Source organism: Tursiops truncatus, chromosome 11, assembly GCF_011762595.2.
Source record: "Tursiops truncatus isolate mTurTru1 chromosome 11, mTurTru1.mat.Y, whole genome shotgun sequence".
Classification (NCBI taxonomy): domain Eukaryota; kingdom Metazoa; phylum Chordata; class Mammalia; order Artiodactyla; family Delphinidae; genus Tursiops; species Tursiops truncatus.
The window spans coordinates 96,761,145-96,782,517 of NC_047044.1; the positions used below are offsets into that span (position 1 = coordinate 96,761,145).

At 50.2% G+C, this 21,373-nt stretch overlaps 1 protein-coding gene and 1 non-coding gene across 5 annotated transcripts in view; one reads left to right on the forward strand and one right to left on the reverse strand.

Annotated features, from left to right (window-relative positions):
* The window catches only part of ANO2 (anoctamin 2), a 339,121-nt gene that overhangs the window by 91,929 nt on the left and 225,819 nt on the right, over window positions 1-21,373 (forward strand). For all 4 annotated transcript variants that reach the window (XM_033867162.2, XM_033867161.1, XM_033867163.1 and 1 more), the window contains 4 exons: window positions 4,754-4,905; window positions 8,235-8,289; window positions 10,626-10,677; window positions 21,066-21,121. In XM_033867162.2, coding sequence (XP_033723053.1) covers window positions 4,754-4,905; window positions 8,235-8,289; window positions 10,626-10,677; window positions 21,066-21,121 — 315 coding nt within the window. The remainder of the gene's footprint in view (window positions 1-4,753; window positions 4,906-8,234; window positions 8,290-10,625; window positions 10,678-21,065; window positions 21,122-21,373) is intronic.
* Window positions 7,695-7,767, reverse strand: TRNAG-GCC (transfer RNA glycine (anticodon GCC)). Its single transcript has one exon. It is a non-coding gene; the product is annotated as a tRNA-Gly (tRNA).

Below are 21,373 nucleotides of genomic sequence, written 5' to 3' on the forward strand. Positions count from 1 at the left end.
GGCTTTGGAGCACCCCTCCCCCCATCAGGGAATAGTCAGGATTTATCCTGGTCCCATCCCTGGTCCCTCCAGAAACATGCCACAGGCCCCACTCCCCTTAGCTCGCTTCTCTAGGGAGCTCTGCCAGACCCACTGCTAGGAGGAGGTTCAAGACCAGCTCGGAGGCGCTCAGCTGACCGTCTTCCAGGACAAGGCCCTGGGGCAGGTGCTGGTCGTTAATCCGCGTGGATGGAATACAGGCCCTCCTGGCCTCTGCCGGGACTGGGCAACCCCGCGCGCCCTTGCAGCTGGTGCCGACAGGCCCGGAGACCTTTCGGCCGGCCGGTGGCTTTGGGCGGTGGCTTTCTTCTCCATCCTGGTTTCCCTCTACCAGGGCCTGTTACCTGACGACTGTTCTGTCCCTGGCCTGGGCTCCTGCAGCGGCAGCAACTGCTGTCATCATTGCTGGGTCCCCAGAGATTTATCATTCGTTCGTTCGTTTAACCATAGGGGATGGTTGGACGGTGTCCTGCCTTCGTGGAGACTGTTTGGTGGGGAGGCTGGATATGAATCAAATAATCATTCAAATAAATGTAAAATCATAGCTACGATAAGTGCTGTGAAGGCGAGGAACTGGGGCCTCGAAAGGCTGTGAAGATGGGGCTTGACCTTGTCTGGAAGCCAGGAAAGACTTCCCCCAGGAAGTGACGATTGAGTGAGAACTCAAGTGTGAACACAGGTTGGTGAGGGGGAGGGAGGAGGTGAAGGGTATAGAGTACTAAAAATGCTGCCCGAGGCTGGTGGCTGGGTGCAGTGAGCAGGGGACCGTGGGGCAAGGAGAAGGTGGAGACTTCTACGGGACCCCCCAGGCTGCGTGGAGAATTTTGGTTTTTATCATAAGAGCAATGGGTGATGGTTGAAGCCTTTTCCGCAGGGAGGTGACATGATCAGATTTTTGCTTCAGAAACTTCACTCTGGCTCCAACGTGGAGACCGAATTAGAGGTGGACAAAAGTAGGGTTGCCAGATAAAATACAGCGTGCCTAGTTAAACCCAAAGTTCAAATAAACAATGAATACTTTGTTTAGTGTCAACATAAGTATGTCCTAAATACTGCAGCGGACATACTTAGACAAAAAAATTATTGTGGCTCTCGTATAATTTTTTTTATGTGAGTCTGCCCTCCGGTTGTCTTTTTTAATGAAAAAATTGTTTCATTAAAAGTTAAAATTTATTGTTTACCTCCAATGCACATTTAACCGGACTTCTTGCATTTCTATTTGTTAAATCCGGCAGCCCTAAGCAAGAGAGGTGGGAAGCCAGTTATTGCTGTAGTTGAAGCCTCCTTAGACTAGGAAACCAGAGGTGGACATGGGGAAAGTGGACAGAGGAGAAACACCCTCGGTCGGTCCAAGTCTGTCGTTCCAAGGCATCTAGGATGCAGAGCCAGTCAGCTTCCCTCCTGCTCTGAAACTGGAATTGCCACGCACGTGCCCTTTAAAGACGCATGGTTACGGGTATGGTGAACACGCTGCAGGACACGTGCGTGGTTGGAACCTGCCCTAAATGACCCGTGAGATGTGTTGGGATACGGTGAACGGGTCATCTTTCTGCCCCTGTCCCTCCAGGCCCAAGGATGCCCCAGAGGTGAGCTCTTTGCATCTAGGTGACCGATGGCAGGAGGGTCAAGAGCTTTATAACAGTAGGGGCAGTAGAGTAAGGTGCACACTGTTTTCCCCCGATGTTCACTCACGTCGCGGCAGAGGAAGAGTAGAGTGGAGCAGCCAAGGTCGCAGGCTCTGCCACAAGGTTCCGAGGCTCCAGCACTTATTATCTGGTTGACACTCTCTGTGTGATCTCGACTGAGATTCTTAACCCCTCTCGTTGTTTTTTTTTTTTTTTGCGGTACACGGGCCTCTCGCTGCCGTGGCCTCTCCCGTTGCGGAGCACAGGCTCCGGACGCGCAGGCTCAGCGGCCACGGCTCACGGGCCCAGCCGCTCCGCGGCATGTGGGATCTTCCCGGAGCGGGGCACGAACCCGTGTCCCCTGCATCGGCAGGCGGACTCTCAGCCACTGCGCCACCAGGGAAGCCCAACCCCTCTCGGTTTTTAGAGGCACGTCTTTAAGATCAGTGCTGATGTACATCAAGCCAGGTGCATAGGAGATGCTTAGAAATGGTCTGTGCTCCCAGAAGTAAACGGTTCCCTCGGTTCAGAAGGCTGGCTCCTTCTTTGTGCAGAACCCACCTGATGAATTTCTTGATTCACAGCTCTGATGTTGTTCTTGTTCACACCCTTCGCTGACTTCCCGTCGCCTCGTGCAGTGGGATCTCCATGCACTGGTCTCCGTGTGCCTTTCTGCCGTGAACCGTCACCATTCCCCCATCAGAACCCGAGCACCAAAGAACCAGGCTGTGAACCCTTCTTAAATCCAGCTTGAACTTTTTAACTTTTTTGGTTGGCTTGGAATGTCTTTGCTGATACCTGTTCGAGCCTGATTCATTAAAAGTATGTATAAGGTGAGGTTAAGAGAAGTATGATCAAAGAAGATAAAACACATGTAGAGGCTAAAATAAATGCCCATCACTAGGGAAGTGACTAAACAAATTAGAACTCGTACCCACTGTGTCATATGGTGCCTTCATGAAGGTAGTTCTACGTGGACTGACTTGGAAAGACACGTACTCGGGATATATCGCTAAACGAGAAGAGCAAATTGTAGAATTATACCATCGTACCTGTGAAGTATGATCACAGGTGTGTTTGGAAAGGGATTCAGTTACATATAATACGTATGGAGAGAGTCAGTATAAAACATACTCCAAATTGTGAATGGACATTTCCTCTGCAGTGGAGGATGGGATGGGATTGGAAGTGAAAGGAAGCTGTTAATGTTAGTTAATATACTTTTTGGTTTTGGTCTCTTTTTTTTTTGGCCACATCGCATGGCATGTGGGATCTTAGTTCCCTGGCCAGGGATTGAACCCGTGCCCCCCTGCAGTGGAAGCGTGGAGACTTAACCACTGGATCGCCAGGGAAGTCCCTGGTTTTGGTTTCTTTGTTTACTAGAACTGTGTTAATTTTGTGATTGAAATTAAGTCAAAAGGCATAGAGAAGTGTATCAGAAGAAACAAATAAACTGGGCTTGTGTCTCAGTCCTTAGATTGGGGAGGTTCTCCCCCTTCCCACTGATTATCATGATTTTATTAAAGAACAGAAAAACAAAAGAAGGTTCCCTTTCTGTTCAAGTCCCAACAGAAATGCTGCTCTCCTCAGGAAGCACTTTTCTGATTCTTCAGCTGGACGTGCTGTCTCCTTTCTCTGAGCCCTCAAAGCATTTTGCGTGTCTTTTGTGGCATTTTTCTCCATCAATATTACAAGTGTTTTGTACATGTTTTACAGCCGCTCTAGATTTAAGCATCTTAAGGATATCTTGATAGAGAACACAGCCGGCTTTCCAGTCGGAGGGTCTGGCTGTGACTCTTATCTGGTCATCTACTGCAGCAGGACAAATTAGCCCCAGCTTACTCAGTAAGACACAGCCATTTTATTCTGTCCTATGAATTTTTGCTCAGTATCTTGAGCAGAGCTAGACGGGGTGATTCTTCTCCACGTGGTGTTGACGGGGGTCATGTGGTGGTATTCGGCTTGGGGTTGAGCTGGACAGCAATGTCCAGGAAAGCCTCCCTCACACGCCTGATGCTTGGCAGGGTGGGCAGAAGGTTGGGCTCAACCTCGTCCTTTCCCTGTCTGAGTCCTCTCCGCACGTCTCCTCGGACTTCCTGCAGGCGGCTCAGAGCTTCAAGAGACCAAGGCAGACCAAGGCAGAAGCTGCCCATCTTCTTAAAGGGTGGAACTGGCATAGTGTCCCTTCTGCTGCACTGGGCAGGCAGCCCCAGAGCCCATCCAGACTTAAGGGGGTGGAAACAGAGATGCCACCTCTTGAATGGAGAACTTGTGTGGAGGAAAAATCTGTGGCCATTGTTAATCCACCAGAGCTTTGCTATGACAAGTACAACCTCTGTGTCTCAATGACAGCATCCGTAAATTAGAAAGACCAGAAGCTATAGTGTACGCAGACGACTCTGTACGTTATGAAAAACCATAGGTACTATAAATACCAGTGATGATCTTGGTACTGACGCAGCGCTTTACTCGAGGCAGGTACTCGCTAGGTGCTTAGTACTTTGACAGCAGACTCATTTATCAGATGTCTCCTAAGAAGAGCACAAGAGAAGTGATGCTGGATCGTCACATAGGGGCGTGGTGTGGTTGGAGAGTACAGACTTGGGATTGGATTGACACGAGTTAGATCCAAGCAGTCGCCCAGTTACTATCTGTGTGACCTTTGTTGACTCATCTCACCTTTTTGAGCCTTAATTTCCTCATCATAACAGGAGCGTAATATTATCTAGCTGGCTGGGTGCAGTGTGCATTGGAGCTCATTTGAGTAAAGCCCTTAGTATGGTGACGGTCACACAGTAGGTCTTCTGTGATGGTATAACAAAGATGTATAGAAAGTCTGCACTTGTCACCGCGCTCCTCCTTCCCTGCACTGGTCACCTCCATTCGCACAAACAGTTGAGGGGGTTCACCACCTTGTGAAAGCAGGGGAGGAAGGGCAGGACCCTCCTGCTGGCTTCCCCAGTCTCGTCCTCTCCCCAGAGTGTCCCCTACAGGGGGAATCTGAGCCCCCTGCAGCTCTGGCTGTGGGTCCTTCTCCTCTGAGCGTTGGACGAGGCCTCCTCCTCACACCTGTGGCTTTGCCGTCGTAGAGGTACGTGATCAAGTCAGAAGGCAGCATCGCGAAGACGTTCAACGAGATCCTGCAGAAGCTGAGCGCGCCCCTGAAGCCCCGAGTGCCCGAGCACAGTAACGACAGGATGAAAAACCTCTCCTACCCGTTCTCCAGGGAGAAAATGTACCTGTGAGTATTGGAACTCTGGAGGTGGGGCCGCTTGGGGGATGGGAAGGGACATTAAGCACCACCTGGGGCCTCAGCTCATGAGCCGAGTGCCCGGGTGCCTGGGAGATGGGGGAGGAAGCCTGCTCTCAGGCTGGCATACTCCGTGTGTCTGCCTTCCCAATCCCTGTCCCTGAGCGAGATGATCGCAGATAGCTCTTGAATGTTCATCCCGTGGCTTCTGGGAAAACTTGCCATTTCAGTCACTTTGCGTGATGGATGGAGAATCAGGGAGCAGACAGCCAGAAACTTCGGGACTCTGTGAGCAAAGTGGTCCGATACCTGTTTACCTTCTGCAGGGAAACCACTCTGCTGTGTTCCCAGTCTAACAGGGTTTCAAGATATTGTGATAATGCAGAGAGACGCTGGATGAAGCTTCTGGACGTCTGTCTTCTCAGCTGCCAGCTCGTGCCCTCACTGACCCAGAGGAGGGGAGGGAATAGGTTTTCTTCTCAGGGATGGCCTTTTGGGAAGCCTTTGGAAGGGGGAGTCGTGGTTGGGAAGTGGGAGATGCAGAAGCCAAGTGCTAATTCTAATGCTAATGACATTATTAGCATTTTGCTATTTTGCTAATGACAAAATAAGAAACTATCAAGACCGGTGAGAGAATCCAGTGAGAGAGGGAAAGGAATGGGCTTGGGAAGGAAGAAAAGATACAGGATCTGTGCTTTTGGAGGAGATGGCATCGATGGGCTGTGTTTCTGCCATTCATTGGGTACCATCTCTGCCCATCTTTGCCGTGTTAGATAACAATTCTGTACACATGCATATGCTCCCTCATTGAGTTTTTACCCCTTAACGATTCTGGTACCAATTCTGGTCACCAGTTCCAATGTGTGTGTGGGTTTTCCCGCACCACCAAGAAATTCTCCGACACCAGCTGGGTGCCCTACAATTCAACTCAGTTCTGACACTGTTTACCTGGAAATAGCATCAGATTGCTCAGGCTGAGGGCTCAGCGTCACAAGACTGCCCCGCACTTCAGATGCCTAAGCAAGTCCAGGTTGCGACCTGTGCTTCTGACCGACTGGCTACAAGTCAGAGGTTCTCACGACCCCCTCCTTGCGTTCGACTAATTTGCTAGAGTGGCTCACAGAACTCAGGAAACCAGTTTACTCGCTGGATTACGGGTTTATTATAAAGGATGTTAAAGGATACAGGTCAACAGCCAGGTGAAGAGCTACATAAGGCGAGGTCCCAAACAACGGAGCTTCTGTCCTCGTGAGTTTCGGGCTCAGCGTGAAAGCGTTTCGATTCACCAACCCAGAAGCTGTTCAGACTGCATCCTTTTGGATTTTTATGGAGGTTTCATTCCATAGGCGTGATTGATCAAATCATTGGCCATCGGTGACTGATCCAACCTCCAGTCCCGCTCTGCTCCCCGGAAATCAGTGGGTAGGACTGAAAGTTCCAACCCTAACTCCTGGTGGTTTCCCTGGCAACCAGCCCTATCCTTAGCGGCTTTCCAAAAGTCACCTCATTAACATAAACTCACTGGTGGTTGAAAGGGGCTTGTTATGAATAACATGACACTCCTGTCACCTTTATGGCTCTGAAGCAATTTCAGGAACTGAGGACGGGAGACCAAATACTATAACAAAAGATGCTCTTATGGCTCAGAAAATGCTCAATGGCTCTCATGGCTCAGAAAATTCCTAGGGCTTGGGAAGCTGTGAGCACAGGGGATAAAGACCAAAACATATATTTATTATAAATCACAGTGTCACACTCCCATTGTGAAGCGGCCGTCCAGATATAACTATCCCTCTATTATGGAGAGGAAACCAAGGCCCAGGATCTGTCCAAGGTCATGAAAGCTGAAGTGGCTGGACTGGGACTGGCATGTTGACCTCCTGGCCGGCTGTTGTTTTGCACTCTGAGCCTCCTCTACATCCCCCCTTCCTTGGGCCCTGTCTCCACACCGGCGCTGGCATCTGACCGGCCACCTCCCACACGGCTCCGTTCACTCAGCCCCTGTGATCCCCAGGCCAGTTCTTCACCCCCAGCCAGAACATGCTCTCCATCCTCTGAGTTTTCATAGCAATGGTCTGCATGTGTCCACGTTCTCCTCTGCATCAATTGCTTGGAAACACCCCCCGCCCCCATCCCCAGTGGCTGGGCTCCCAGGGGGCCGGGGGCATGGTTCAGGTGTCTGTGTGCCCTCCAGCACAGTGCCCTAAGGACAGTCACACAGGTGTTTTTTTTAACATCTTTATTGGAGTATAATTGCTTTACAACGGTGTGTTAGTTTCTGCTGTGTAACAAAGTGAATCAGTTATACATATGTTCCCATATCTCTTCCCTCTTGTGTCTCCCTCCCTCCCACCCTCCCTGTCCCACCCCTCTAGGTGGTCACAGAGCACCGAGCTGATCTCCCTGTGCTATGCGGCTGCTTCGCACTAGCTATCTACCTTACATTTGATAGTATATATATGTCCATGCCACTCTCACTTCGTCCCAGCTTCCCCTGCCCCTCCCCGTGTCCTCAAGTCCATTCTCTGCGTCTGCGTCTTTATTCCACACAGGTGTTTTTTTGAGTGAAAGGTCAACATTTGAAGTTTACAACAGTCACAGGTCTTGCATAATTGGGAGTTTGGTATCTAATTGCTGTGACAACAGTGACAACATTAAATGAAAATTTGAAAAAGTTATAAGCCCAACATCCTGAAACTGCACTCTTTTCTGTTGTTGAGTTTTGTTTTTCTGTTTTTTTTTTTTTTCCCAGCCACGCCGTGCGGCTTGCAGGATCTTAGTTCCCTGACCAGGGATTGAACCTGGGCCCTCGGCAGTGGCAGTGCTGAGTCCTAACCACTGGACTGCCAGGGAGTTCCCCGTTGTTGTGTTTTTACTGTCTTTGTCCACACACAGGAATCCTTTCTATATACTTTCGTTTTTAAAACTCATCACAGTATAATGTTTTTCTATGATAGTCTAACTTTTTCTACAGTATTTCTAAAGTTTTCATAATTATAATTTTCAATGGCTATATGATAATCTATCCTTTAGGTTTTGGAATTGCGTCTTAGCTCCATAGTCTTTGTTATAAGTAAGTTTGTAATGAACATTTTCATTTACGGACCTTTTTTTTCCGCTGAATTAATTTTCCCAGTGATACATTTCTATGATAAGTTTTCAGAATTACTGGGTCAGCAAGAGTGTAAATGTTGTGAGTGTGTGTGTGGCTTACACATCTTGCTATGTTGCTTTCTAGAGGTTTGCTCTGGGCCTGGGGTGACAGTAGTCCCAGGACAAGGATAATGAAATGAATTGACCTGCTTTCTTGGTGTCGCCAGGTACAACATTCAGGACGAGGACACCTTCTTTGATAGTGCTACCCGTAGCCGCATTGTAAGTAAACCGGCTAACCAGGTGCTGAACCAGGTGTGGTGGGCTCGGGAGGGGGAGAGGAAGCCTGGATCCCCTTTGGCAGGACATCTCTTGCCCTCTCTGCTGCCTCCCATCATCCTTTGCTTGGAGTTGCCTAGCAACTGGAAGGAGCGTCCAGGAGCTTCCCAATCCCAGTATCGAAATAGCCAACAACTCTTCTCACTCTTGGCTTGAGACGGGGGTCTTCTCTTTATGGTTCTCCACCCAGGCCCTTCTTGGAATCACAAAAGCAGGGAATGTCAGAGCTGGGGGGGGGACTTTCAGCTAGTCAGGTGACCCCCTTGCTTGACAGTTGAGGAAACTGAGGCTCTGAGATGCAATGAATTGAAAAAAAATTCAGGCAGATCGCTTTGTGTCCAAATGAGGGCTCATTGCCGGGCTGCTGAGTTTCTTTCTTTCATTCCCAAAGAAGTCCTGCGCGTTGCTGTCACGGGGAATGCTGGAGCTGGGCAGTTTGTCCAAGGACAAAATTGCCAGCCCATTCAATAGGAAGCCAGCGTTTGTGACTGTAGCCATTCTTCTACTGTCTTCTTGCCTTTTGCAGTCAAGGTTTTGGATTTTGCGGGATGGTTGATTCCACTGAAAATCTGCATAGGGCCTGGGCCCTGCGGCCCCAGTCTGAGCTGTAGGGCATCTCTGTTCACGGATCCATTTATCCCCTCCACCCCTGGAGAGCATCCAGCCTATGGACAGAAGAGGGGAGAGAAAAAGGGGCCCAAGGAACGCTGGACACTTAGGCCACAGTGGAAACATGGCAGTGTGCTTCCATTGATCCCTAGGAAAGAACTTAAGTTTCAACAGGAGGAGGAATAAGCATTAGATACCTAGAGGACTTCCAAGTCAGCAGGGTGATGAGAAGGGTACGAAGGGGCAGGTGATTGGAGGAAGATACAGAACATTTCCAAGTCACGCTGAAAACACGGCCCTGACTCTTTGCTTGTAGGATGGGCAAGAAAACACCTCAGGTCCCTTGGCCTAGTGTTCTAGGAAGATTTAACATGGGCATATGATTTCTTTTATCTTCCTACAGAAAAAAGCATAAGCTTCCCATTGTTTTAGTTGATGCTGTTACAAACTGTAAGTCTCCCCATAGCTTGGGTCCCACGACTGGGGGGGACGTTATAAGGCACTGTGGAAATTACCCGATAATGGCAAAGTGCTTGTAGAATAATAGGCTGCCACATGAATGCTGTTCCTAAGTGTTATTGCAGTTGGACACTGTGCCGCATTGGAAGTGAATTCAACACTCTTGGGCCCCGTTCTGCTGGAAGTTATTTACTCACCACTCCCTGTAGGTCTGTGGCTGGAACGTGGGAGTGTGAATGATGATGGAGTAACACATCTTTTCTCGTTCTGGAAGCTTCTTCCTTCCCCTCCTGCCCTTTTCCCAGTCCACCGCACATTGTGACGGGGGGAGAAAAGGGCCTTGGGTTTTGTTCTGGGGTCTGCTCCGCCCTGGGCTTTGGTCTGAGGACCTCACCTGCATCTCCCAGTGCCCCCTTTCCCGTGGGCGTCTGGGCAGCCCAGCTGTCTGTCCCAACGCCGACTTCCTTCCTGGAGCCGGGAGCAGGCTTGAGACCCCTTGGAGGTTGGCCTGCAGGTTTACTCTGCCCTGGGTCCCTGCTTCCTTGGCTGGGGTGCTCTCGGCACCCCGCCCTCCCGAGTGAGCGACAGGGTCCCTGCAGGCCCCGCAGTCGGGGCTGTTGACCTGTTGATGGTGCAGCGGTCACCGAGCAGCAGCCTGCCGTGTGCCCAGGATGCGCTGTGACACCTGGAGTCTTGAGGATGGGTGGGACCTGCTCTGACTGGGGAGGCGTGATAAGGACTTGGGGGAAAAGCAGAGAAGCGATAGCACCAAGGGCCAAGATGTAGGTGGCCCTTTTCTAGTTGCCAAAGCGCTTTCATGGGTCCCCAAAGCAGCTCTGAGAGACAGCTCCATTGCAGGGGGGCCCGCGGGCCCTCAGGACCTGCAGGGAGCTCGCTCAGGACCCCTCAGCGGCAGGGCACTGTTGGGGCTGGTGGGGCGGGCACGCCCCCCCTTGCCTTCCCTCCCGGCTTCCTGCTGGGCCCTCCAGGGGGATGTGAGTCTGGGCTCCCCTTCCCTCCTGTGGCTGCAGTCGATTTACAGGCTTTTCTTTATTTTGCGGGTGGGGGGTGGCAAACGGGGGGTGTGCGAGAGGGGTTAGATGCTTTGTTGGAATGTCCGTGAGCTTGGCACATGCCTGCCCATCCCCCCCCCGGGCTGGGGACGCACCGTGTGGCCCAGATGCTCATGGCTGAACTGTCATCTGTTTTAGGTACACGAGATCCTGAAGCGCACCACCTGCTCTCGAGCCAACAGCATGATGGGTGAGGACCCTCCCCCCGGGGGCCGTGCTGACAGGGGCTGGGGGCCAGGGAGACTGAGAACAAGACAAACAGACGCCCGCGTGGAGGGGACGCCCTGCCTGCCCCCTGACCTTCACCCCGGGTCTCTGTCCTCCCTCTCCTTTCCTTGGATCCTTGCTGACACCTTTCACTTGATCCCGAAAATTCAGCTCCTCTCCCTTCACAGTCTCCATGAGGTTTTAATAACCACCCAAATCATGGCAGCTTTTTTTTTTTTCTTTTTCGGTACGCGGGCCTCTCACTGTTGTGGCCTCTCCCATTGCGGAGCACAGGCTCCGGACGCGCAGGCTCAGCGGCCGTGGCTCACGGGCCCAGCCGCTCCGCGGCATGTGGGATCTTCCCGGACCGGGGCACGAACCCGTGTCCCCTGCATGGGCAGGCGGACTCTCAACCACTGCGCCACCAGGGAAGCCCCATGGCAGCTTCTAATTCGTTTGTTTTTAAGAAGAAAGGCATCTTAGAGGCCTTTTAGTCCAAGCCCCTCACTTGATGTCAGAGAAGCTGAGTCCCAGAGAGGGTGAATCAGTCTGACGGTACCTCTTCTGAGTGCAGCGTCCTTGTCACCACTAAACCTGTCTGGCTAAACCTGTTTGCCTTGTGGTTTGGTTTTTGAACCTGGGGGTGTTTGTGTTTGAAGCAGGACCCTCAGTGTTTGGGAGCTTGCAGTATAAGGCAGGCGGTCCGGATGCTGACGGGTGGTGGAGGGGACACAGGCGGGGTGACACGCTGAGCTTAGGTCCACGTGCGGTGTCCCGTCCACACGGTCCCCCTGCAGGTGGAATGCTCTTTCCAAAGGGGCTGCTGTCACTCATCACTCAGAACATACCCTGGGCTGACAAACCTTGGGCTTTTGAGGCAGCTTTTAGTTGAAAAGAGTCATTTAGAGGCAAGTCTAGGGAATAAAGTAGGCCGTCAAGCTGAGGAGCTGTAACCACGATGGCAGTGATAATAGCTAACGTGGGAGAGTTTATGTGGGGTCCGTATGCTGCCTGAGGACTGAAGGAAGGGGTTGAAGAGGGAATCAGAGCAGGTGCAGTGTAGTGACGGTATCATTAGAACAGTGCGGGACCTCTCAAGGGGGCGACTGTATATGACTTTGATGTATTCATGTCACGACAACATTTTAAATACCACTCCAGTGTTAAAAAATCAAATCTTCTATATGGTGGTGTTTGTCTGGAGCTGATGAGATGAGACTCTGAGTGAGGCGATGCACTGGGATGGACCGAAGCCCTCACTTTGAGCACTTGTAACCGAGGACCACCAGAGGCGTCAAGAGGTCTGAGGATGTAGTTTGTATTTTCCCATGACCTCTATCAAAGTTCTGGAATTTACCCTCACTTCTAGTCCAGTTCACTCCTCGGTTCCAGTAATCTGCCTTTTATTCACTCACACCCTCTTTGGTTGGACTGCTCCCTCGGGTGTCACAGGTGGCTGCGTACTGCCCGCGTTGCACGGCTTTTTCCTCCGTCTTCGTCTTCCTGTGTCCTTCCAGACCCTGTCACTGTACCCAGGGAGGATCCTGCTTCTCCTTCCTGGACCACACTTGCTTTGCTTTCTCTTCCTCCTCCCCCATTTTCAAGGTTGTCTTCTCCACGTTCCCTTGGCCTCCTGACTCTCACTTTGCATAGAAGACGTGAATTTCTGTTTCCCACTTCTCTCCCCCATGGCACACCAGCCTTTCCAGCGACCAGCTGGATACCTCCACTGAGATATTCCCACAACCTTGAAATCAACGTCTGGCTGTGCCCATTTTTCCATCTCATTCCTCTCTCACCCTGTCCATCTCTCCTGCCTTTCTTCCTGTTAATGTGACTGCTGCCCTCTCTGGTTTCATTCCTGCTGTTCCCTTTGCTGGGATGTCCTTCCCCACGTCTCACCCGGGCCCACCCCCAGACCGAATACCCCTGTCCCCCAGGTTCTCCCTTTATGCCCTCTCCTCGGAACTCCCATCAAGTCTGATGTCTTTCTTGGTGATTATCTGTGTCCATGGCTTAGACCCCCGAGACAGTCCTTGAGATGTGTCGGGATCATCTTTTATCCCCCAGTGCACTTGGCTGGCTGCCCTGCACGTTCTACTCAGTCGAGTTGCTTTAGTGAATTAATTAAACGTGCTCAGCCGGCTAGTGTCATAGCAGTAGCTGGTGAGTTCCCTGTGATGTGTGTTTGTGGACAAATGACTTAACTTCTCTCCAACCCAGTTTTCCCTTTTAGTAAGAATTACGTGTCTTGGAGAGTTTTTGTAAAGATTAAATGGGAAACTGTTAGTTTGTTTTGTAAACTGGGAAGTCCTTAAAAACTAAAGTTTGTTTTGAGGGACAGCCTCCAGGTTGTTGAAAAGCCATTAGAGACCCTCTGCTTTAAGACAGCAGTTTTTTTTCCCTTTGAGGATCTGTTTGTTTGTTTGTTTTCTGATGTCACAAAGTCAGACATCTTAAGGATTTTGTTGTTGAGTAGTTTTCAAAAATTTCTTTCTTTTTTGACATTCAGAAAACATTTATTGAGCACCTGCTGTGTGTCAAATGATGTTCTAGAAACTGAGAGATGGCAGGATGAATTGGACCTACTTTCTGTTCTTGCGGGGCTCTTAGTTTAGCCAGGTGGACAGACACGTAAACAGATAATTATGAGGTCATCCGGCAGGTGTGCTCTTAGAAGTGTACAGAGGGCAAGGGGAGCACAGATTGAGAAAAGCCAGCTCCCACGGATGCATCTAAATATCATCATAAGTTATCCAGTGTTAGCTTCGTGACTCCCCGGGAAGGTAGGTATGTCAGGAATTATCATCTCCAGTTACCGAGGTGCACAGACAGGAGGGGTGTCTTCTGCAGAGCCGCATACTGACACACTGTTAGAACTGGATCTAGAACCTGGGTTCCCTCCTCCGAGCCTGTTTCCTCTGCCTTTGGGATGCAGGGAACTCAGCGTGGCGTTTGGCTGTCTTTATGGGCTGTTGGTTCCACGGCAGTTGCTGATGGTTTACTAGCTCCTAACAAGGGACTGGATTCTGCTTCCCAGGAGAGGAGAACGCTGAAGGCCGATTCTCAGGTTCTTTGACTTCCGCCTGGGAAAATACAGTAGTACCCTTCAAGCTTTTTGGCCAACTTCCCATCTTACTTAGAAGATCAGAAAGAATGAGGAATGTGATAACATTGTGAGGCCTCAGGATAATACGGACCTTTGAGCCATGGGTAACTTTTGATTTTATTGCCCTTCTCTCTGGTTTTATAGAGAAACACACATGGGCTTAGAATTGGCTTAGATTTCCTCCGGAGGAGGGTTGCCTCATAAAAATAAAAGAAAAAGGAAGAACAGGACTGTGTGCGGAATTGTTTTCCAAGGCATTTTCATTGATCCTTCAGCCTTGGAATTGCCTTTTATGTGGTCGTTACTTTTGTGACCGGTTTACAAAGCTTTACTCCCTGTCTCATCGTCCTCAATTACAGTGGAAATTAGAAGATGGAAAAGATGATAAAGATCAGAAGTAGAAGATGGAAAAATAAAACTAAAGATAATAACAATTCCGAATCACTCCCGTTTATCTGGTATTGTCACTTTCTTCTTTGTAGAAAATACATTGTTTTGAATGCCTACTTTGCAAAGCATTATGCTGCATATACAAGATGTATGTATTGATTTATTTATAGTCCCGTCTTGTTCCACAAAATTTCTGAGGTGACTTACAAGAAAAACAATAAAACAGCATAATATAAATAATAAATAAAGAAATAAGAAACAGGAAAAGCACAAATTAAAATAGAATGTTGAAACTAGGAGGAAAAAATAGACTACAGGGCTTCCCTGGTGGCGCAGTGGTTGAGAGTCCGCCTGCCGATGCAGGGGACACGGGTTCGTGCCCCGGTCCGGGGTGATCCCACGTGCCGCGGAGCAGCTGGGCCCGTGAGCCATGGCCGCTGAGCCTGCGCGTCCGGAGCCTGTGCTCCTCAGCGGGAGAGGCCACAGCAGTGAGAGGCCCGCGTACCACAAAAAAAAAAAAAAAAAAATAGACTACAGATATGCAAACCATACGGCCCTCTAGCTTTTGCAGTTGGGCTGCAAATTTGACCTTGAACCGAAGTGAGAGGGGAATACAGTCAGTGGTGTAGCACTTCATGTCCTCAGCAACATCTTCTTATATAGAAATTTTTCTAAAGTCTCTCTAAAATTCCCTGCTTTCTTACATAGACTATATCAACATATGGTCTCTCTAGAAAGGCATACGTAAGCTTTTCTGTAGGATTCAGGATTATCCTTGAGAATACAAGGTTATCCAAGTTTCCTCAAGGATTACCTAAGTATTATTAGGGCTGTTTGCCCCACAGTCTCTGATGTTTTTGAATTCTTGACTCTGGTGACCTCCCTCCCTGAGTTTTGCTATTTCAAGGTTTGCCGTGCTATTTAGGACACAGAAAAACCGACTCATTAGAATTTGGGGTAAAGAGAGAGCGAAAGGCATTGTGGAAGGATCTGGAGGATTCTGCTGGGCTATAGGTACGTGACCTTAGGGAGTCGGTTGCCTGGGCTAGGTACGTGACCTTAGGGAGTCGGTTGCCTGAGACTGAGGTACTTTTTCTTCTGGGTTCTCTGTTGTGAGAGCTGAGATAACCAGATAAGAGATCTCTGTCCACATGAGGTCTTCCTGTGACCGAGAGGGTAAGGACCCCTTGCATGTGTGTCATCGTATGTTTTGCAAAGCACTTGCACACTCCTTAGTCTCCTTTGATCCTTTAACTCCCGTGCAGAGTAGGTTCAACGGATATTAGATATTAACCACTTTCCCAACAGAGAGATCGACTTCGAGCCCAAGGTTAGAGGTTTGGAGCTGACGGAAACCCGAGTTTCTTGACTCTTCTTCAGTGCTCTTGTAAATTAATCAGTTAATACACGGATAAAGTTATTGGGAAAGGTTTTCCAGCGAAGGTGGAAGCTGAGGTCTTCCCACTGTGACATCCATTCATTCAACAAATATTTATTCGTATTCTACGTATCATTCATGTTCTAGAACTGGGGACTAGAGTAGGGACTCAGACAGACACAGATCCCTGCCTTTACGGAGCTCACATTTGAGTGGCATTTGAGAAGAACGAATAAGCCACGTGGCTGTCTAGCGAGAGAGATGCGTACAGGGAAAGCAAATGATACAAAAGACAGAAAGGGAACCACTCCAGAGAATCAGGTTAGGGTCCCAACAGGAGCAGATGACACACTCACATGACCACCATTCAGGGCAGGAATATCAACAGAGAGACCATGTACAAAGGTGCGGCCTGGCAGTTGGGGATGCCAGGTAGCATCGTGACCCGGAATTAGCGGGAGAGCCGTTACCCGCCATGTACATGGTTCCCTGTGCTCTGCAGTAGGACCTTGTTGTTTATCCATCCTGTATATACTAGTTTGCACCTGCTAGTCCCAAACTGCATTTTCAACCCGCTCCCCAGGTGACTCTTAGGGACTCTAAAGGTAGACAGCGATGTGAGTGCAGGATGGGCTGCCACAGGCTTCTTGCCCTGCCTGCGTCTGGGAGTGGGGAGGGTAGTCCACGTGCTGGTCTTCTGGGCATCTGAATGTCGCTTCCCCGAAGTCCTCGAACGAAACCAAGCCTGCTCTGTGAAGGGCTTAATCTTTGTTGCGGTCTTTCTAACATTTGCTCTATGGACGTTCGCCGTTTGGTCCCTTTCAGTGTCCTAGCCAGCAGTAGGGTCTCTTGGACTTCCTGTCGCCTTTTTGTCTTTTCTTTACTTTTTTTCTTCTTTGGTGAAAGGAGGGGCAGCAGGATAAAAATTAGCAGAAGAAGGCAAAGAAAGGGGAGCTGACCTTGTAAAAGGATCGGCATTTGGTGACTGTCTACCTTTTAATTTGGGGGGTTTCTTCTGTGACCTCCCCGAGAGCCCGCTTGCCCTTTCCCTTTTATCTACCTGGGCAGTGAGGGATGGTGGGCTGATACCCACGCCACGTCCAGAGCCTGGAAGTACTTGTGAGTTTGGGGTCCGCAGGGTGGTGGTAGTCTGCGAGTCATCACGAGCTTGGCCCAGCCCGAGGGTGCCTCCTAATCAACGTAACGTCAGGTCAGCGGTCGGGTTCAGGACTGGGCCAGTTCACCCCATTCTGGAATGCCTTTCAAGTGCGCTTTACCGTGGAAAGAAGCCCAAGCTTCCTTGACTGACACCTCTCCTGTTCCTTCATATGAAAGTTGTTGCCTTTTCACGGACAGAAAATTACAGCTTGGTGGAGCTACATTTTCCTAGATATTTCGGTGTCAGAGCCTTTAAACAAATGTATGCTTTGGGCATCTCCCCTCCCTACTCAGGAGACGATGTCTTAATTACTTTGACCGAAGCCAGATCATGTTGTGTGGTGTAAACATCTGGTTTATCATTCATCCAGCTGAACTGGTTTATATTTTGTTAGAAGAAAAGGCTTGGGATTAAAGGCATTTAAGTAATTAAGCACATGTCAAGACAACTGGGTGATGGGTAAATACAGTCTCTGTTCAGTGCACTGTCTGGGGGGCTCTGGTTTAGATTTACGTCCGGCTGGAATACAGGGATGAAAGCAGAACGCCGGGCAGACTGGGCCCTGTTCTGGGGGGAATCAAAACCAAATGAGTTTTCGGGAGTTGAGCATCATCTCTCTAAGTACCTGTCCTGGTGTTTGGCCTGGAGGGGCAGAGCTGCAGTCCCTGTCACTCGGGGGCACTTGTAGATTTCATGAGATTCTCACCTTGGGAGGCGGACCAGAAACCGTGCTTTGGGTCAGCCTTTGTGTCCAGGAAACCAGAGATGTCTTGGAAGCTAAATGCGAGGGCTTAGGTTTTATATTCCGAGGCTGTTTTCAGGTACCAGTCCCAGGTCCTGAGCCCACCCTGCTCTGGTCCTTGACCCTGACCCCGGATTTGCAGAGGCCCAGTGTTGCTGGGCTTGGCAGAATCAGCAGAGCTGTGGCCAGTGCTGGGCAGAGAGAAGATGTGAGCCTTTTCCCTGGGGAATTGTGGTTCTAAGCAACAGGTGTGAAGTACCCGGTGACCTGAAGGGACTTTGGGGATCAGTAAAGAAGTCCTCGGTGGGCCACGCTTTGTTTGGGCCGAGGCCCTGCTTCTCTTTGGGGCGAGAGGGGAAGGAAAATGTTCTCAGTGCTTTCTGCTTCTGGCTGGCTCTCCTTCTGGGAGTAGGAGGACAAAAGATTGGGTCTCAGATCTCTCTCCCTGGGTCTAGAGCAGAGAGGAAGGACTTTGGAAGTCATCCTGAAGAAGAAAGCTTTGCCGTTATGGCCAGATGGAGGATGCATGATGGAACCAATTAGCCCTTTTTGCTGAAAAGAAAGGAAAAATTCAGAATTTCAATTTTCAAAGCAGAGACTCTTTTTTTTTTTTTTTTTTTAAAGTTTGATTATTTTCTTCTTTCAAACTGATTTCCATGCTTGTTTGGGGGTAGAATCTTGGTGTCTGAAGTCTGTGGCTGAGAGGCCAAAGCAGTTCCCATTCTTGGATGAAGTTGTGGATAAACAGTTACTTTTCCACTTGCCTCTCCCCCTCCCCATTCCTCTTCCTTTCGTGTACCATCCGCTCCCTCTATCCAGCAGCCACTGACGGAATGGCCCATAAGATACCACCTGAAGAGGGGGAGGTACACAGCCATGGGGCAGAGACACAGTCAACGACAGCATCTTGAAGCTCTGGCTATCTGGTTTAGGACAGTTCAGGTTTGATGACCTGAGTCATCTTGGTTCCTCTCTTACGAAGCAGACTAGTCAACCAGAGTTGAAGTTTCCTTCATCAGCGTGGGTTGCCAAAGAAGATTGGAGTAGCGGGTATGCAGATGCCCGTGATACACGGGAAGAGATGCTGCGATCGCTTTCGCTATAGGGCTGCTTACTCTTTTGGGTAACAACCGTCATCCCTTTTGTGTTCGCAGCAGTGAGGCGGGAGCCCTGGGAGACTCCAGTGAGAGGGGCGTGCTCCCTGCCTCAGGGACTTTGCAGGCCTTCGGAGGGCAGCAAACAAGGCGTGGACAGCATTCTAGAAGTGAAACTGACATTCAGTGCCAAGGAACTTTATTCCAGATGAGACGTAGGGTGCACAGCTTTAGACCTCCGACGGTTCGAGATCTTTTTTGAAGCTCTGGTGGCAGGACCCAGGAGTTGAGGTTGTCGGCCCAGCGCTGTCAGACGCTGGGCTCCTCTAAGCAAAGCTGAGAATGAGCAGGGGAGCTCCACGCCTGCTGAACTTTTCCACGCAGTTTGGCGACTGTCTTCAGGGTATATGCTGCCGCCTTGGCAACCAGGGGGTGGGTATGGGTGCAGGGATGGGGTTGGGTAGGGCGTGGGGTGCGGTCTAGCTGGAGCCCTGCCCGCCTGTGGTGCTTCAGCCTCTATCCATGGAGACAGCTTTGAACCACCCCCGCCCCCTCCCGGTTCGGGATCCCTCCCCTTGATGATTGTAGGGTGGCTACACGTTGCTGTGGTTATGGCTCTTGAACTGATTAATGATGCTCAGAGTGAAATTGTAGTCCTCGGAGGAAGACGAATCTGCAGCTCCTTCAGCCCCGGGGCACCTCTCCCCAACCCTTAACTCCCTACACCCCCCCTCCATCCCCCATCTCCGCCCCCTCCCCCCAGTTATTTCTGATGTTTTCTGTGCATGCCGAGGAGGAGACGTAAAATCAGGAAAGGACTGGCCCTTGGGTGACGCCGCAGCCCTGAAATCTCAGCTCTCAACTCACTGGAAGAGTGGCCGCTTCTGCCAGGCGCCCCTGCAGCCTCCTGAGGGCCTCTGCTCCCACGTGGGCCCCTGGCCAGCCGTTCTGGCATCCCAGGGGAATAGGGGCATGGTTTGAGGAAGAGGAGGCTGATGGAGGGAGGAGGATTGTTTGAGAACCTCTGAGGCTCCGGGCACGTGATGGGGCACCGACTGGGTGCGGGAGGTGGAAAACCATGAATTTTCACGAGTCGCTGTCGTCTAGCTTTGTCACGCAGCCTGGCCCGTCTCTCCAGGCTCGTTTGCAAATGCAGATTACTTAGCATTTGGACGTCATGGGTGTTTCCCTCCAAAATCGAATTTCTCCTCTTCACACTACTGTCTACAGCGTCTCCGGAAAGAATGGTTCAGGGCAGAAAGCGTGCTTGAGACGAGGGAAATCACTGTGTATCAGAGACCCCGCCCCCTGCCGCCCCCCTGCCCCCCACTGAATGTGCATCCCCGCAGGCAGGGTCCTCGAGCTGATGAGATATGATCCCTTTCATCTGGGAGCCAGCAACCCAGGGCAGACTGTCCGGAGTGACAGAACATACAGGGCATGTTATAGTCTCTGAATCCAAAGGTGAATGAAATGAGGGAGTAGTAGTGGCTCTGTGCTGGACAGGAGCTTCTCTGTGGTGAGTATATTGGAGTTACAGGGATGGAGCCACTCCTTCACGTAACATCTGTTTAGTAGGGTCTGCTGTGTGTGTGCCCAGTGCTGTGGAATACTGTCGGGATTAAAAAAAAAATGGATCCCCTGTTACGCGGTGTTCCAACTTTGTGGTCTCAGGACCTCTTTACACTTTTAAAAATTATCGAGAGCGCCTACAGGGCTTTCATCTAGGTGCGTTACATTGATCAATATTTGTTATATTTGAAGTTAAAATTGAGAAAAGTTTAAAGTACAAGGATACGCAAGCCCACATTCCATTAGCTGTCCGGGGATGATGTCATCACAGGTCACAAAACTCCGCTGTAGACTCGTGAGAGAATAGGAGTATAAAAGCAAACAGTGTCTTAGTACTACTATAAAAATAGTCTGACCTTATGAACCCCCTGAAAGGGTCATGGGGACACCCGGGGTTCCCCAGGTCACACTGCCCTAGGGATCTAATGGTCCAGGCAGGTCAGTCGTGGACCATAATGCACGCTGCCTCGTGAAGGAACAGGGAGGGGCCGGAAGTGAGTTCAGATGAAGTGCGGTGGGATGCTCTGATGGACGTGTTTATTGATTATAATTACAGTAATCCCTGTGGTCATTCCTATGCCGGTCACTGAACACAGATATTCTCAGCACGTGGCTGTGGCCATGGAGGCAGTGGTGGTGAGGGTTCCGGGACCAGAGGGATCTGAGTGTACGAGGACAGGACGGACGTGACGTTTGAGAGAGCGTATCTGCTGTTTAATCATAACTTTGCATTTGGGAAATGAAAAAATACTGTTCTTATGCTGAGAAGTCAAGCCCGAAAGGAACTTCTTGACTGGGAGGATCTGGAGGGGTAGGGGTTCTCAGCTGAGAGGTGGGGCTGGGGGAATTAGTATTTATCAGAAGACCAAGCTCAAGTTGAGAAACCCCTGCCCTACAGTTACCGTTTTCATCTTCCTTCTTCTGCAGGTATTAATTCTCTGATAGCAAATAATATCTACGAGGCTGCCTACCCCCTGCACGACGTGAGTACCGCCTCCATCAGTCAGCAGGGTGAACACTGCAGGAGACATGGTGGTGGATATACGGGCGGGGAGGCAGGAGGGAATGACGACGCTGAACCACCTGGGCTGGCTCCGGACCACTTGTGAATGAAAATAATCCCCAGTTGATTTTTGCCGGTTGTCTCAAACTGTTTCCGTTATTTCCCCGATGGAAGAACGAACTGGTTTTTGTCTGGGCTTCCCTGCACTCCCTGCCTTGATTTTGAGGAAAGT